Genomic DNA, 17,844 nt, shown 5'->3' on the forward strand with positions numbered 1-17,844 from the left:
CTTCTATTACATAAATGTAGTTGAAGAAAGACATTTGGGCTATAGAGTCACATTTGGGATTTATTGGCATAAATGGTGATTAAATCTCTTCAAGAAAGATAATACGTTGCAGATTAAAAGAAGTATATTTGAATTTGTGACTTCAGACATGACGTAGTTTTCAGAGACTACCATCTCCAGAGAGAGGCCATGATTATAGGTGACTAGGCTAGAGTAGAAGTGAGTGTCATTAGAGATGAAGAAGGCTAGAAACAGAGGTAGGTCAAACTCTTGGACTCAGAATTGTTGCAAGGGATGGGCAAAGAAGAAAATTAAAAGAAGTCACATTTAAGGGATGAAATGCTACTTCTTTCTTATCATCTGGAATAATTTAAAATTAAATTGATACCAAGTTGATTTCATGCTCTCATTTAATGGCTCTTACATGCAAAGATCATTTAGGTAGAAAGGTTTGCTAACTTCCTTCAGTACACTAAAGATACCTTTCTATTATTTTCCATTGCTACATGGAGCATAGCTGTCAGTCTGTCGTGTGTTTGAGGGTTCAATGTCCTCTTCCCTTGGCTTTTGAAAAAAAGATTTCTCTTTTTCTTTGGTTTTCTGAGCTTTCAATATAATGTTTCTAGATACGAATATCTTTTAAAATTTATCCTGTTAGGTTTATTTAGGTCTCTTAAATCTGCTTATTGATGTTTTCATCAATTTTGAAGAATTCAAATTATTATTTCTTTAACTATTGCTTCTGATACAATTTTTCTCTTATCTCCTTGGGTTCTGGTTAAATATATGTTAAGCTTTTTTACTATATCCTCTGTTTCTAATATTCTCTTCTGTATTTTTCATCTTATCAACTTCATGACCTACATATTGGATAAATTATATCCTTGTCTATCTTTCTCTTCAGTAATTATTTGTTTAGCTGTATCTAATTTTCTATTAAATTTTCTAGTTGGTTTAAAATTTTGATCATTATAGTTTTTCATTTCTAGGAGTTCTATTTGTTTTCTTATCTGTCAAATTTTATAGTATTTTTCCTTGTACACCTTCAAATTTAACTTTTATTTCAATTAAATTACCTAGCATATTATAGACTGTGTCTGATAATTACAATATTTGAAAGGCTTACAAGTTTATTTTTATGTTCCTTTTCTCTGCTGGCTGTCACTCATAGTGTCATGTTACCTTGTGTATACACTTATCTTCGACTGTTTATGTTAAGAACATAAAAAACTAGTTGTACGAATGATTTGAGGCTTAGAGTGAATAAACATTTAAACATTCAAAACTGTAAGAAGTCACATTCACATTCACTATAAGAAGTCAGATTTCATTAAAGATCTGCATTTGATTCTATCAGTTCCTGGAGCACTACCTGTCGATGATCACCTTAAATCAAGTTTAAGGCTAAAAATCAAGTTAAAGGCTAAAAATCAAGTTCAAGGCTGAAATTCCCCACAACGGCTCATGCATTTCCAGTTTACTCTCACTCCAAGGGTTTGGCTCTTAGGGGTCCATGCTTATTAACAGAGGTTCAAGTTTTCCAGGATTCCCTAGGAAAAAGTAGATTTTGGACTTGTTTATCTCCCTGGGTTTCCTTTTAACATTAACTCTAACCTGACAATGTATTAATGTCTTAATAGCTAATTGTTTTCAGTGAAATCATTGTGCTACATAATTTTTATCATCCTTGTTAAAAATGTGAAGTCTCAGGGATATTGTTGCAACTAAAAATTACAAGTAAACTCTTAGCTTTCATGTTCTATGGGCAACTGATTATTTTGGAAGGCAACAGAAATAATACATATTTTTAAACAACTTCAGTTGATCAATACTAAATCAATTCTACAATGACATAATGAATTTAAACAATCTCTTGGAAGAGACAACTGCCATTTACATTAGTATTCATTCTCACTTCTTTCTATACCCCTTGTTCCCCTATATATACATAAATAGCTTTTCTATATTCTCTCTTCTCTCCCTTCATAATGTGTATTAATATATTTGCATATTTCTATAAATATAAGATATTGTGTATATCACTGTACTGTAAATCTTTGTCTCTTTTTTCTTTTAAAACATTTGAGATTTATTCATGTGATTACATGTCTAGCTAACTCCTTTTGATCACTGCATAATAATCCTTCACTAACATATTACACATTTTATCAATTGCTTTACTGATAGATATGCAAGTGGAGTCCTATTCTTCATTTTCCTAAGATGAATATTCTTATATACATCATTTTGTAAAGCTCTGTAAGAGTTTTCTGGCTTACACACTCCAATAAAATTGCTGAATTGTAGAGTACATATATATATTAAATTTTACTAAATACTATCAGAAAGGTCTCTAAATAGGCTGTACATGTGATTTCCTATTATTCCACTTGATATTACCCAAATCTCTCATCTTTACTAATTTTAGTGTATGTTTCACCAACTAAAAGGGTTGAACTTCATTTAAAGCTATTTTCAGACTTTCTGTTTTCCCTTTTTTTGAATTTCCTTTTCCTTTGTCTTGAAAAATCCTGTTGTCTCTCTGGCTTTGTTGTTGTTGATTTGCAAGAGTTATTTGAATAATGTAAATATTAATCTTGTCAGTTAAAATACTGCAGGTGGCTTCTCACTGTCATCTTTTAGTTTGTCTGTGCTATCGTTTAATTTTGAGGCAGTAATATTCATCAGTTTGTATTTTTTTTTTTGTACTTTAAAGCCTTGTTAAGAAATCCAAACCCAAACTAAGATGATATGAATATTTTTTACCTAGATTTATTTTGTCTCTTCCAATTCAAATATTTCAAACTCACCTATTACATACATATGAAGGTTGTTTTTATATGACATGACAGAGGGATTTTGTTTCTGCATATAGTGAGCCAATATCCGCAATAACATTTGCTAAATAATCTCTCTTCTCCACCAACCCCAGTTGTTATGATACCTCCTCTATTGTGACCAAGTTATCTTACATAAAAGGATCTGACCCTGGATTCTATTTTATCTGGTAGTCTATGAGTCTGTTCCTAAATCATTCAGATAGATTTACCTACTTCATATTTGTAGTATGTACTAATATCTATAATGTAAGGCATTCCCTCATATTTCCTTTTAAAAATTATCCTAGCTCTTCATGCAACTTGATATTCTATATTAATATTAGAAACCATTTTTAGATCCTTAACTACTTATGATAGATTTCACTGAAATTGCATTGAATTTATAAATTATTTTGGGAAGCATAGATCTTTCTTAAGTTGTTCTATCAAGGAACTAGCATCTGTCTCAATTAATTCAGACATTTAATTATTTCATTTAATGTTTTATTGACATCATTCACTTTTCCATAAAGGTTTTATGACTTCTTTGTTAGCCTAATTTCTAGAAACATTATAGTTTCAATACTATTATAAATTTTCATTTATAATTTGATAATACTGAAGATAAAAATACACTACTTTTATTTCTCTTTCCATTTCACTTTTTTCTACTTTCTTATTCTAGTCTTTCTTCTCTCTTTCTTTAGTTTTTAGTTACTTCAGTTTTTACTTTAGCAGTGACTTTCAGGAGCATAGTTTTGCCTCATACGACTCTGAGGGAAAAAGGGGACCCAAACATCTTTTCAGGATTTTATTGTTTAAATGTCAATTTAAAGAAATCCAGGCCGGGCGTGGTGGCTCAAGCCTGTAATCCCAGCACTTTGGGAGGCCGAGACGGGTGGATCACGAGGTCAGGAGATCGAGACCATCCTGGCTAACACGGTGAAACCCCGTCTCTACTAAAAAATACAAAAAACTAGCCGGGCGCGGTGGCGGGCGCCTGTAGTCCCAGCTACTCGGGAGGCTGAGGGAGGAGAATGGCGTAAAGCCGGGAGGCGGAGCTTGCAGTGAGCTGAGATCCGGCCACTGCACTCCAGCCTGGGCGACAGAGCGAGACTCCGTCTCAAAAAAAAAAAAAAAAAAGAAATCCACACAACTAATAATTACTTGTTACAATGAAAAATAAAATCAGTGAAAATTGCATGAAACAGAGGGAAAAAAATCTAAGGAAATTGGAATTTGTTTGACTTATTTCACAATGGCAAGTGAAATTCCATTTTACTACATCATCTGATCTGTAATAGTATTTAATCTTGTAAGAGCAATTTCAAAATGTATATGCACACTAGCCCTATATCCATACTACTTTCTAGTTATCAAAATCTCTATCTATAATCTTCTATATAACTTTCTTTTAGAGTTGAGCTATAATATGTAACATGATGAGGCATCTATAAACCATAAATGCCTGCTCATTCCTTCTTTGTAGGCATCTGAGAGAGGCCACAAAGTATTAACGATATTTTATATTTACTCAATAATTAATAGGAAAGTGAAACTAAATAGTTTTCTTTAACAGTTTGAATCTTCATTTCAATTTCTTACGAAGTTCTTGCTTTGTACTCATCTGATGGAAGGCTATTTTACCCAGGATAAGACCCTAAATTATTTTCTGCTTTAGAAATAAACAATACAAGATTTAAGCTAGTAAATAGGGTGTATTTAAAGAAAACTAGGCTGGGCGTAATGGCTCATGCCTGTAATCCTAGCACTTTGGGAGGCCAAAGCAGGTGGATCACTTGAGTTCAGGAGTTCCAGACTAGCCTGGGCCACATGGCAAAACTCCATCTCTACCACATATACAAAAATTTAGCTGGGCGTCATGGCGGGTGCCTGTAGTTCGAGCTATTTAGTAGGCTGAAGCAGGAGGATTTCTTGAGCCCAGGATGTCAAGGCTGCAGTGAGCCAAGGTCCTGCCACTACACTCTAGCCTGGGCAACAAAGTGAGACTTTATCTCAAAAAACAAAGACAAAAGACTAGCTAAGGTGGGCAGATCGCTTGAGCCAAGGAGTTCCAGACCAGACTGGAAAACATGGCAATATTCCATCTGTACAAAAAAATTACAAAAGAATTAGCCGGGCTATGGTCGCCTGTGCCACTGGTCCCAGCTACTCAGGAGTCTGAGGCAGGAGAATCACCTGAACCCAGGAAGTCAAGGCTGCAGTGAGCCATGATGGTGCCACTGCATTCCAGCCAGGGCAATGGAATGAGACCCTGTCTCAAAAAACATAAATAAATAAAATTAAATTAAGAAAACTAAAGAGTGACAGCAAGGCCCAGAGCATTTTAAGACTCTTCCTCCACAACAGGATTATGAACAAAAGTAGTTACAGAATAAATTACTTAAGAAATTAAAAATTTCCAATGTGACCACTTAAGTTTCATCATGAAGTAAATATTTTAAAAATTAATAAGGTTCTCCAGAACTGAAAATGGAGAGATAGCATCTGTTTTATCCTTTTTAAAGAACATTTTCAGAGAGAATAGTGTGATAAACGCACTATATTTTCGACCCAGATTCAGCAACACTTTTTATTTTTACTTTATGTTTTGATGGTGTCTAGATTTAAGTTACATATATAATGACATTAGCTCTTAATACTTTAGTTTGCATATCCAAATAATTGAGAACATTGTCTTACATAACAATACCATTATCACAGCAAAAATAGCAATAACTCCATTAATATAACATTTTGACCAAATAAATGAAAAACCAGAAAACACAGATTACATTTCCATGTCATTATAGCCATTAATAAAGGTTTTTAAAGAAACTGTGAGAAAAACAAGAGCTATAATCATGCATGCAACTACAATACAACCAAAAATCCACAAAAGATTATGCAAAAAGTACCATCAGCTTGCAAAGAATAACTAAAAATTAGAAATTTAAAATAAATTGTTTTATTCAATGTTAAATCCAAAGCTATTTCGAAAGTTCTCAATTTCCCCCATATTCTTACCAGTGTCATGAACTTGAAAATTGGGGATAATCGGCTTCAGAAATTTGAACTCATTTGTCCCGGAACCTCCTGTCAGACACACCTCGTACTGGTAGCTCTGGGACAGGGTCCCGGTGCCGCTCACGTCCACCAGATGTCCTGGAAAGGGGCCCTCGGGCACCGAGCAGCGACCCACCGAGGCAGCCCTGCTCCTCCTGAACAGCCGCACCGCCACGAACAGGAGCACCGACAAGAGGAACAGCGACGACACTGAGGCCAACGCTACTACCAGGTAGACGGTGAGCAAGTCGGCCTGGGCCTGGGCGGGGACCGCCTCAGGGAGAGGCAAGTAGGGCTGCGAGAAGCCGTCCACCAGTAGCACGTGCAGCGTGGCGGTGGCCGAGCGCGGAGGCTCGCCATTGTCCTTGACCAGCACCACCAGCCTATGCTTGGCCGCCTCACGTTCGCTCAGCAGCCTCGCCGTGCGCACCTCGCCATTGTGCGCCCACACACCGAACAGCCCGGGCTCCGTGGCCTTGAGCAGCTGGTACGACAGCCAGGCGTTCTGGCCCGAGTCGCCGTCCACCGCCACCACCTTGGTCACCAGGTAGCCAGGCTGGGCCGCCCGGGGCACCAGCTCGGTGCAGGGAGCGGAGCCGTTCTGCAGCGGGTACAGCACGAAGGGCGAATTGTCGTTGGCGTCCAGCACCAGCACGCGCACTAGCGCCTCGCTGCTCAGCACCGGGGACCCGCGGTCTGTGGCGCCCACGCGGAACTCGAACTCCTGAAAGGCCTCGTAGTCCAGCGATCGGAGGGCGAACAGGTGGCCGTTGTCTGTGTTGATGGAGACCAGGGAGGCGAGGGGCAGGTGCGGGTCCTGGGGCGGCAGCAGCGAGTAGGTGACCTGGGCGTTGGTGCCTGAGTCTCTGTCTGTGGCGCTGACGCTGCCGATGTGCAGGGCGGGGCTGTTGTTCTCGCGGACGAACAGGGTGTAGGAGGTTCTGGTGAAGGCGGGGGCGTTGTCATTGACGTCGGAGACCAGCACGGTTATGTTGTACTCGGTTTTCAGCCTGGGGGTCCCCAAGTCTGTGACGGTGATCGTGATGTTGTACTCTGCTTGGCTCTCTCTGTCCAGTGCTTTTTCAGAAACTAGAGTGAAAAAGTTCTTGAAGGTCGGTTTCAGGAAAAAAGGGAGGTTATCTTGAATAGAGCAAATCATCCTCCCATTGTCTCCAGAGTCTTGGTCTACTACACTAAAAAGAGCTACTAGAGTCTCTGAGGCATTCTCTGGAATTCTCTTTGTAATCGACGATATGGTCACTTCGGGTGGATTGTCGTTTATATCCATAACTTTAACTAGAAGGGTGCATTTTCCTGAAAGACCCCCACCATCTGTTGCCTGAATATTTATAGTGTAGGACTGTATCACTTCAAAATCCAGGGGTGATCTCAAATTAACTTCCCCAGATATTGGATTAATTTCAAATGTCTTACGAATATCTTCTGATGCATGGAAAAATGTGTAAGAAATTTTCCCATAGTTTCCTGCATCCAGATCCTTAGCTGAGATGGTGACAATCCATGAGCCAATGGGTCTATCCTCGGGGACTTGCACCTCATAGAGACTCTGAGGAAACTCAGGGGCATTATCATTGATGTCCAACACCTTAATGAGAACCAAAGTTGTCCCAGACTTGGGCGGGGATCCACCATCCAGTGCTGTGAGTGTTAATCTGAGTTCAGCTTCCTGTTCATAATCTAAAGCTCTATCTAGGACCAGCTCTGGGTATATCTTTCTGTCACTACTGTCTGGAATTTTAATGTAGAAGTGAGAATTGGGGCTAATTGTGTAGTTTTGGAGACTGTTGCTTCCGACATCCAAATCTTGAGCACTCTCCATTAGGAATGTAGTTCCAATAGTCGTACCTTCTGATATTTTAATAAGTATTTCCTTGTCTAGGAATGTAGGGGAGTGATCATTTATGTCTTTGACATGCAGCTCAACCCGAAAAAACTGTAAAGGGTTTTCCAAAACCACCTGAAAATGCAGCACACAGGGCTCGGTGGAGCCACACAGCTCATCTCGGTCTAGTTTCTCATTTAGGAGCAAATCCCCAGTCAGCAAATCAAGGTGCAAATACTTTTTATTATCATCAGACACTACCCGGGCTTCACGTGAAGACAGCTCCTCCACCCCCAGCCCTAGGTCCCTCGCTAGATTAGCCACAAAGGAGCCAATTTCTGTTTCCTCTGCCACAGAATAGTGTGCAGATTCAGTATCTGCCCGAGACAATCCCAGCAAAACAAGGAATATTAGAACTTGCCTTTTTCGTAGATCGAGTGACCCTCTGATCTCCATGGTTCCTTTAGGCAACCTCTTGTGGAAAAATTGAAGCTCAGCCCTAATTTTGGAAGCTGAAGCTCTGGTTTTTAATAGGAACCCCCTGGACAGTGTATCCTCCAGCAGCTCTGTAGGCAAAGCTCCTTTAATGCCTGTCTTTTCAGTGGGTTGGATGCTTTCTGTTCTGAATAGCGAAGCTCACTGTGCCAGCCTTTGTACAGTTTTCGTCTTATCCTGTAGCGCCACCATGTGTCTCTATGTTTTTCTTTTTTTTCTTTTTTTCATTAAAAAGTTTTCCTCTTTGAAAAAGTAAATCATAAATACATCCGGAACATTCAAAACAAATCCCAGACAACATTTTTTTTTACCTTTAAATACTTCACTAAGTATTTCTAATAGATAAGGCATTCTAAAAGATAATTGCAATATAACGTTCACAATCAACAACTTGAGCAATAATTCCTCGATGTAATTTATCCTGCATTTGGTTTTCCCCAGTTCTCTCCAAAACGTCCTTTGCTGATGGTTTGTTTGAATTTGAATCCAGAAAATGTCTATACACTGCATTATCACTGTTTTGAATGCTTGACACTAAAGGATCTGTTAAAATATTCTGAACTGAAGAAATAATTTTTTATTTAAGTCATTTCTTGAGTAATTACAAATATATTCTCTCCTTCACTCTTGTAAATACTTGTTGTCAATCATAGTTAGTAATGTCATTACTTTTTTCACTTGCATATTTTGAAAAAACAAAGAAGGACATGGCACAAATAAGCTAGAGGTAATCCTTGCTCTTATGGAGCTCACAAGCTAGAAAAATTGGCAGACAAGTAAATGAAGTATGTCATAATGTATGCATTTATAAAAAGTAATATAGAAATATCTAGAAAGGGCCTCTTGTACCTACGGGCTGCATACTTTAGTGCTTAGGAATATGGGATCTGGAACCAAATTATCAATATTAGAATCCTGGTTATGTGACTCACTATAAGCTTGGGCAAGTTATAGATATCTTTGTTTCCTCACCTGTAAAATGGGGTAATAATAATATTTGCCTCCCATGATTATTATCATAGGCATCTAGTGAATTAATATTTACCAAGTGGTTTGTAAGTGCTGGTTAAGTGTCTGTCAAAAATAAAATAATTAATATCTAAATAGGACTTGGGACATCAGTGAAAGCTTTCCTGACGTAATGAATAATACATTGTGATCTGAAGGAACTAGCCAGGAGAAGGAGGAATATTTCAGATGGGCATTTTGAGGAACACAGAGAAGTGAAGTATGCCTTGGACTTTAAAAACTGTGGAAAGGGAGGGTCCAATAATGAAATTAGGGTTGAAAGCAGGGTGAGAATGTGAATCATTATACAGGTCATATCATGCGTTCTTGCATTTATCCTAAATGTAATTCAAGTACAAAGATGGGTTTTAAATGTCTGATTAACATGATCACATCTGCATTTAAAAGATCAGTTTGGCTGAAGTATGGAGAATTAATTTCAGGGGGAATGACTGGAGAATCAAGGAGATCAGATAAGAGATGATGATAGTCTGGAAGAGGATAATGCCAGTGCGGATAGAGAGAAGAGGGATGAGTAGAAAGGTATGAGGAGATGAAATATTTTCAACTCTTGGTTGATAGGTTGCATGGGGAGAAAAAGGGGAAAGACTCAGAGATGATATCACACCTCCAGACTGGGAAACTCGATGACTAGTGGTGTCATTGGCTAGGACAGGGAATGCTAAAAAAACATGATTGGGGTGCAAAAAGATGAAGTGTCAGTTTTGAACATGCTGATATTGAGGTAAGTGCCTGTAGGATGTGTGTTTGTGTGTTTGTGGTGTGTGTGTGTGTGTTTGTCTATAACCAAAGCATAGGAAATAAACCTGGGCTGATGATATGAACTTTGGGATTCATCAGTATATATGTGTGTATATATATGGTGATTGAAACCATGAATGCTCTAGGATAACCAAGCAGAAGTGTGTCAAATAAGTATAGAAGAGGCTTGGCACAGAAGTCTGAGAAACATCTTCATTTAGAGGAGACAGGGCAAGAAGCATATCTGAAAAGATAAAGAAGGCTCAGAGTTCAAAATCATGAAATCAAAAGCAAATAGCATTTTAAGGAGACGAGGAAGATCGACAGCTGCAAATGCTTCAGAAAAGTCAAGAAAAATAAGCATGACAATTATCCATTGGACTTAAAAAGATGGTCATTGTGGAGGATTCTGATAGATGTCTGACAAAATCTGTTTTCCCTTGCTTCTATAGTAACAGAACTGTACCCAAGTATGTGGCCATGAAGGTAGATTGTGCATCCCAGCCTCCCCTGTATTTGAGTGTGGCCAAGTGAATTAAGTTCTCACAGATGGATTGTGGGCAGAATTTCTGTCTGCCTCTTCCAGTTATAGAACAAAAGTCATCTGAATATGCCTCTTTCTCCAAGCGAGCTAGAACCCAGATGTGGCAGTGACCCAGCTACACCCATGCAGATTGTATTGCCATAGGGAATGTTGAAGAAATTACTTGAAAGAAAATTTCATTTCACAAGGACTGTGAGGATCAAAGCTGCCTTACCTACCTAATAATTTTTACATTGGTACTGTCATGTGAAAAAGAGTGACATGTTTACAAGCCACTGTTTCATTGCATTACGTTGGTTCCACAGTATAATCTTACTTAACTTATATGGAAATCTTTGATAACCTTTGCAATAGCAGTTTCAGTAGAATGGTTGTGATGAAAATTAGATTGTACTTTGGTGCAAAGTGAGAGGGATGAGGAAGCAAAAATGAAGTAGACCACTCTTTCGACAATTTTTTTTGAGACAGGGTCTCTATCTGTCACCCAGGCTCACTGGCTCACTGCAGCCAGGCTCTCAAGAAATTTGTAAAGAATGAAAATGTTGTAAAAGGAATAAGAAATACATTGGTATCTGGTGAAGAATTCACTCAGAGGATATTTTAAAGACTAGAGAAACTTGAATATACTTAAAATGCCAATGTGCAATGTTCAGTAGGGAAGGAGAAAGTTAAGATACAGAAGGGATAATGCAGGTCCCCTAGAAAAGTTGTTAAAGATGGGATCCAGGCAATGTATGAAGGGATTGGATTTAGACCAGTGGGAGGGACCTCAGCAAGTGAAAAATATAGATACAGATGCTGTTAAAGCTGTGGAGTGGGAGACAGGAAAATGAATTTCTAGCTGATGGATTCTATTTTCTCAATAAGGTATTAGGCAAGTTCATCTGATAAAACAGGGTATGCAAGTGGTAGGGTAAGAAGTTTAAAGTAAGATAAGTAGGTTTAAAATAGTTATTGTGGAGAATAGAAAATAAAGCTCGTTAGAAAAATTATAAAAGGAGTTTTTGGTCTCAGAAGCCCATTTAGGTTTGAATATTATACATTTATGGTGGCAACAGTATTGCTAATTTTGTAAGTTTGGTCTTATAGAGTGCAGCACCCCATGTGTAAGAGAGGAGGAGGACTATATTCATCTGGGCTGGAGTTTCATCAAGTGGTTTGAGTGAAGGAAAATTGAACAAGGGAATTGAGAATATGGGCATGAGAGTAACTGTGAACGGTAAGCCAGGAAATCAACTGGTTAGGAAGGAAATTAAAACAGGAGCATTTGATAGGTAGTATCAGCATCATGGAATGGAGCTCCTGATAAGGTTAAAGACAAGACATGATAGGAACAGCAGAATGAGAAGGTTATAGGCATAGACAATTGTGCTCTCAGAGGAAGATAGCTGAAATTATTATATCATATGACAGTTTCTTAGTGGGGAAAAGTACAATATGTAGCCAAGGCATTAATGACTGAATAACAGGAGTAGAGGTAAAGACTTAGGGAATGAGAGGTCAAGTTGTTAGATTAATCAGTGGGCACAGGAGTGTTGGCAGAACTTGAAATAGAAAGATAAAGAGAACAATGTGTTTGTAAGATAAAATGTCCTATGTCCCTTTTCCCCCATACTTCTGCCTATTTCAAAACAAAAACAAAAAAACAAAAAAAACACCTGTTATTTGTTTTTTGTTTTTTGTTTTTTTTGTAAGGGTTTTCAAGAGAATCCATTCTGTAAGGCTGGACCATCTCTTGTGTCTCTATTTTCTGTGTCCTTTAACCCCCTCTAGATATAAAATTATGTTCTAAGTTACTTACAACCTATAGTTCTTTCATATAAAATTGGCTGATACAGCTTGATTCCTATGCACTGTTTTAAGTATAACTATAAATGAGGTCTTTGAACTATAAGAGCAAAATTCGTTTTTAGCAATACATTCTAGGAGAATTCGTTGGTTATATGTATCTCGGCATTTAAGTTCCTGAATGCCTGGTCACTCTTCATTAGAGCCAGGAAACTCATAGTTCTGTTTATAAAGAGAGGAGTCCTGCTGCTCATCTATCTAGAAAAACTGGAAGTAATAGGACAAGTACTTGGCCCTTTTCTCCACTGTTGCACCTGCTAGATTTTCTGTCGGAGCTGTTCGAACTATTCTTTCCCCCTCCACCAGTAGATGTGAGAAGATCACAGGGAAGCTGCTAGAATAAATCCCACCTTTGGAGGCCAGGAGTTCAAGACCAGCCTGGGCAACATAATGAGAACCCATCTCTACAAAAATCTTTTTAAAAAGCTGGGAGTGGTGGCATGGGCCTGTGGTCCCAGCTACTTGGGAGGCTGCAGCAGGAGGATTGCTTGAGCCCAGGAGCTCAAGGATTCAGTGAGTCATGATTGCACCCCTGCACGCCAGCCTAGGTGACTGAGACCCTGTCTCTAAAAAATAAACAAAGAAAGAAAACAGAAAAAAAGAAAAGAATAATTACTCAGTCGACACAGTTCAACAGAACTGGTAGTGAAATCTTAGCAAGAAGTATAAACACTAGGTTGTCTTAGATATGCCATAAAAAGAGATTACTCTTCTTGGCATTATCAACTGACTAATACCCAGTCCTTCTACAATGTTAAGATAAAATTTTAAAATATTTTCAAGAAGCAGTTGAGGCCAGGTGCTCACACCTGCAATCACAGCACTTTGGGAGGCTGAGGCAGGCAGATTGCTTGAGCTTAGGAGCTGGAGACCAGTCTGGGCAATATGATGAAACCTTGTCTCCACTAAAAATGCAAAAATTAGTGGGTGTGGTGGCCTGCGCCTATAGTCCTGGGTACTAGGGAGGCTGAGGTGGGAGGATTGCTTGAGCCCGGGAGGTGGAGGTTGCAGTGAGTGGAGATCGCACCACTGCACTCCAGTGTGGGTGACAGAACAGGACCCTGTCTCAAAAAATAAAATAAGAGAAGCAATTGAGTCTAGTCTGTGGCACTGAAAGTAGTCATTTTACTCATCCCCATGAATTTCCTCTTTCCCATGCTTGCTCTGTCTCTTTCATACACACACTTTTTTTGCCTCTATACTTTTACTCATTTTGTTATCCTACATTTTTCTCCCACAACGTAGACTTTAGATTTGTTGATAAAAGTCATGGAAAATCTCCTCCTCCAACCTTGAAGTCTTTTTCTTGCACAGTGTGTCAGATCCTTAAAGGGAGAGTGGTTTAACATGAGACAAAACTACTCCTCTACAACGGTTTGAATTTTTTTTTTTTTAATTAGAACCCTAAAGGACTCTTTTGATACTATCAATGTTCAACATCTGGTATACTTCTATATGTCTGAGAAAAGTGGTTTTCAAACTTTGGGTTACTACCCATTAGTATACCATTAAATAAACTTAGTGGATCATGACCACATCTGAAAATTGAATAGAATGAAATATATAGGTAATTTCAAATTATATCATAAAAAGACTAAGCATTGTTCACAAGCATTTCTTTCTATTTTGTGTGTTTCAAAATATGTAAAATATAATCTTAATTATTGGTTGCAGCAGAAAAGAGTCTGAAAAGTAGTTTCTGGTGTATATACATTAAATTCTATGATATTACAGCCAAAAAAATTTACACATTAGCACACAACTCCAATTTATGCTATACGAATTATTATTTGGACACACGCATCTGCATTTGACTAGATTGCATTAAAGCTTTGGTACATTAATTTAAAAATTATAACTTCATATTCCCAGATTCTGTGAGTGGCCACAATATTAACGTGCCTGCACAATCCTCTCCAGGATGAATGAGGAAAGGATACTGAGAAACTGGTCTTCTGACCCTTTCGAATTAAGTGATAACACTTACAGTTGTATCATAGAATATAGGTTTCCTGGTTTATTTTTGAAAGCAAAAAGCATAGTTAAAGGTTAACTAAAAACGCACTGGATTTAAAAAAAGAAAAATTATATATCTGAATACCAATCATTATTTTAAGGCTGAAAAAAAGAGAAATGAAGAAATGCTGGAAAATGTGAATCCCTTCCAAATTGCTCTATTTAATTTTACCATAAGCATAACAGTGGGTGAAGTTCAACTAAAGATAGGGGCATGAAAAAAAAAAGGTGATTTGGTATTGCTCTTTAGGGAGGCAAATTAATTACAATTTAAGACCATCTAGGTTAAAGAATGAATTGCCATCTTTTAAGAACCGGGAATAAAAGTGAATGTTCACTTAACAGCAAAGGAGAAAGAACATGAGAAAAATCAAGAGTAAATCAGTACAGTTTTAAATACACACAAATTGAGGGAAATAAACATTGGCAAAGAAATGCCATAAAGTAAAATACCTATGGAATATAAAAGTCGACTATGGTCACTGAATATTGAACCCAAAGTCATTGGAGAAGGTAGCATTTCCCTGTATTTCTTTCCCAGGGCACTGGGGAGGGAAGTCGGGGATAATAGGCTTCAGGAACTTGAACTCATTTGTCCCTGAGCCTCCTGCCAGACACACCTCATACTGGTAACTCCGGGATAAGGTCCCGGTGCCGCTCACGTCCACCAGATGCCCTGGAAAGGGGCCCTTGGGCACCGAGCAGCGACCCACAGAGGCCGCCCTGCTTCTCCTGCACAGCCGCACCGCCACGAACAGGAGCACCGACAAGAGGAAAAGCGAAGACACCGAGGCCAATGCCACCATCAGGTAGATGGTGAGCGAGTCGGCCTGGGCTTGGGCCGGGGCCGCCCCTGGGAGCGGCAGGTAGGGCTGGGAGAAGCCGTCCACCAGGAGCACGTGTAGCGTGGCGGTGGCCGAGCGCGGAGGCTCGCCGTTGTCCTTGACCAGCACCACCAGCCTGTGCTTGGCCGTGTCGCGCTCGCTCAGCAGCCTGGCGGTGCGCACCTCGCCATTGTGCGCCCACACACCGAACAGCCCGGGCTCCGTGGCCTTGAGCAGCTGGTACGACAGCCAGGCGTTCTGGCCCGAGTCGCCGTCCACTGCCACCACCTTGGTCACCAGGTAGCCAGGCTCGGCCGCCCGGGGCACCAACTCGGTACATGGCGCAGAGCCGTTCTGTGGCGGGTACAGCACGAAGGGCGAGTTGTCGTTGGCGTCCAGCACCAGCACGCGCACCAGCGCCTCGCTGCTCAGCGCTGGGGAGCCGCGGTCTGAAGCGCCCACGCGGAACTCGAACCCCTGCAGGGCCTCGTAGTCCAGAGACCTGAGGGCGAACAGGTGGCCGTTGTCCGCGTTGATGGAGACCAAGGAGGTGAGGGACAAGTGCGGGTCCTGGGGCGGCAGCAGTGAGTAGGTGACCTCGGCGTTGGTGCCGGAGTCTCTGTCTGTGGCGCTGACGCTGCCGATGTGCAGGGCGGGGCTGTTGTTCTCACGGACGAACAGGGTGTAGGAGGTTTGGGTGAAGGCGGGGGCGTTGTCATTGACATCGGCGACCAGCACGGTTATATTGAGTTGTGTTTTCAGCATAGGGGTCCCCAAGTCAGTGACAGTGATAGTGATGTTGTACTCCCCTCTGCTTTCTCTGTCTAGTGGTCTCTCCGTTAGTAGGGTATAAAAGTTTTCCGCGGATTTCAGGAGGAAGGGTAGATCCTCCTGAATGGAGCAACTTATTTCCCCATTTTCTCCTGAATCAAGATCTGAAACACTGAAAAGTGCAACCACAGTTTCAGGCGCGTTCTCAGGTATTGGGCTGGTAAATGCAGACATGGTAACTTCTGGGGCATGGTCATTCACATCCATCACTTGAATCAGAACGGTGCATTTTCCAGAAAAGGTTCCAGCATCTCTCGCCTCGATATTGACTTCATAGGACTGCAGTTTTTCGAAATCGAGTTGTTTTTTTAGTTCAATTTCTCCTGTCAAGAAATCGACCTTAAAAGTTTTGCTTATCTCATCTGAAGCTTGGAAAAGTGAATAGGAAATCTCTCCGTTGACTCCTGTGTCTACATCCGTGGCAGAGACCTTGACAACCAGGAAGCCTATTGGACTGTCCTCAGAGATCTGCACCCTATAGAAAGGCTGCTCAAATTCAGGGGCATTATCGTTGACATCCAGGACTTCAATGTAGACCTGAGCAGTGCCAGATCTGGGCGGAGAGCCACCATCCAGTGCTGTGAGTGTTAACCTGAGTTCAGCTTCTGCCTCTCGGTCCAGCGCTTTGTCCAGCACCAGCTCTGGATATTTCCTGCCATCACTGCGTTTGCGGGTGAGGACCCGAAAATAGGAGTTGGGGCTGATGATATAGTTCTCAATATTGTTTTGGCCTACATCTAAGTCTTCAGCATTCTTCAGAGGAAACGTAGTCCCAGGAGGACTGCTCTCTGACACTTTCACCAACATTTCTTTGTCCAGAAATACTGGAGAGTGGTCGTTTATGTCTATTACCTGTAGTTCAGCTTGAAAAAACTCGAAGGGACTCTCTAGCAACACTTGGAAATGTAGCACACAGGGCTCTGTGTGACCACACAGATCCTCACGGTCCAATTTCTCATTGAGCAGCAAATCCCCGGTCTCCTGATTGAGCTGCAAATGTAGTTTGTTCCCTCTGGAAACAACCCTAACCCCCCGCCTGGAGAATTCCCTCTGCTCCAGACCCAAGTCCTTTGCTAAACTGGTGACAAAGGAGCTGCCCTCAGTTTCCTCCACCACAGAATAGCGTCTAGGTTCCGCCGTGCCCGCCAGAAATAAGCCCAAAAGGAGAAAGTGAAAAAGGACTTGCCTTTGTCTGCAAATGAGCTTCCCGCTGGCCTCCATTGTTCTTGGTGGGTTCAGCTTCCTGGGGGGACGGTTCTGTGGGACTGTAAAGTACCCAGTATCAGAGGCTGTGGTTATTCCACAGATACCTCGGAAATATTGCAGAGAATAGATCTCTTCAGAGGACCCTGCCGTCTTCTCTTTGGCATCCAAGCTTTCCGTGGGCTTCCAGGTTCTGCTGCTTTTGCCGGTTAATGGAGCTGCAACTGCGGTTCTGGTTTGTACCTTCTTATCCTGCAGCGCCACCACGCGTCCTTACAGAATGTTACATTTTGTGAGATGATAATAGATGTAATATTCCCAACTCTGCCTGTATGTACCCTGGGATTATGTAAGGTTACAACACCACCGTTAATATCGCCGGGCCTTACTGAGCAGAGAACTGCCCGAAGGAGAAATTACATTAGTCTTTCAACAATGCTAACTGAGCTTTGGGCAAAAAGGAAATATTTAGGTAACAGTCTAGCTTGGCAAAAAGAATATATGCAGAAAATTTCAAATATAATTGTAGTTAACATAGTTAACTTTTAGATGTTTACACTTTTATTTCAATAAACCATAGTAATA

At 40.5% G+C, this 17,844-nt stretch overlaps 2 protein-coding genes across 2 annotated transcripts; both read right to left on the minus strand.

The window, feature by feature from the left end:
• Nucleotides 1-5,398: 5,398 nt before the first annotated feature.
• Nucleotides 5,399-8,249, minus strand: PCDHB14 (protocadherin beta 14). The gene has a single exon (XM_073010621.1). The coding sequence runs from the start codon at nt 8,182-8,184 to the stop codon at nt 5,788-5,790; it is 2,397 nt and encodes a 798-aa protein (XP_072866722.1). The 5' UTR covers nt 8,185-8,249; the 3' UTR covers nt 5,399-5,787.
• Nucleotides 8,167-17,280, minus strand: PCDHB13 (protocadherin beta 13). The gene has a single exon (XM_008014719.3). The coding sequence runs from the start codon at nt 17,275-17,277 to the stop codon at nt 14,881-14,883; it is 2,397 nt and encodes a 798-aa protein (XP_008012910.3). The 5' UTR covers nt 17,278-17,280; the 3' UTR covers nt 8,167-14,880.
• Nucleotides 17,281-17,844: the final 564 nt, after the last annotated feature.

The sequence above is a fragment of the Chlorocebus sabaeus genome, chromosome 23 (genome assembly GCF_047675955.1).
Source record: "Chlorocebus sabaeus isolate Y175 chromosome 23, mChlSab1.0.hap1, whole genome shotgun sequence".
NCBI lineage: Eukaryota > Metazoa > Chordata > Mammalia > Primates > Cercopithecidae > Chlorocebus > Chlorocebus sabaeus.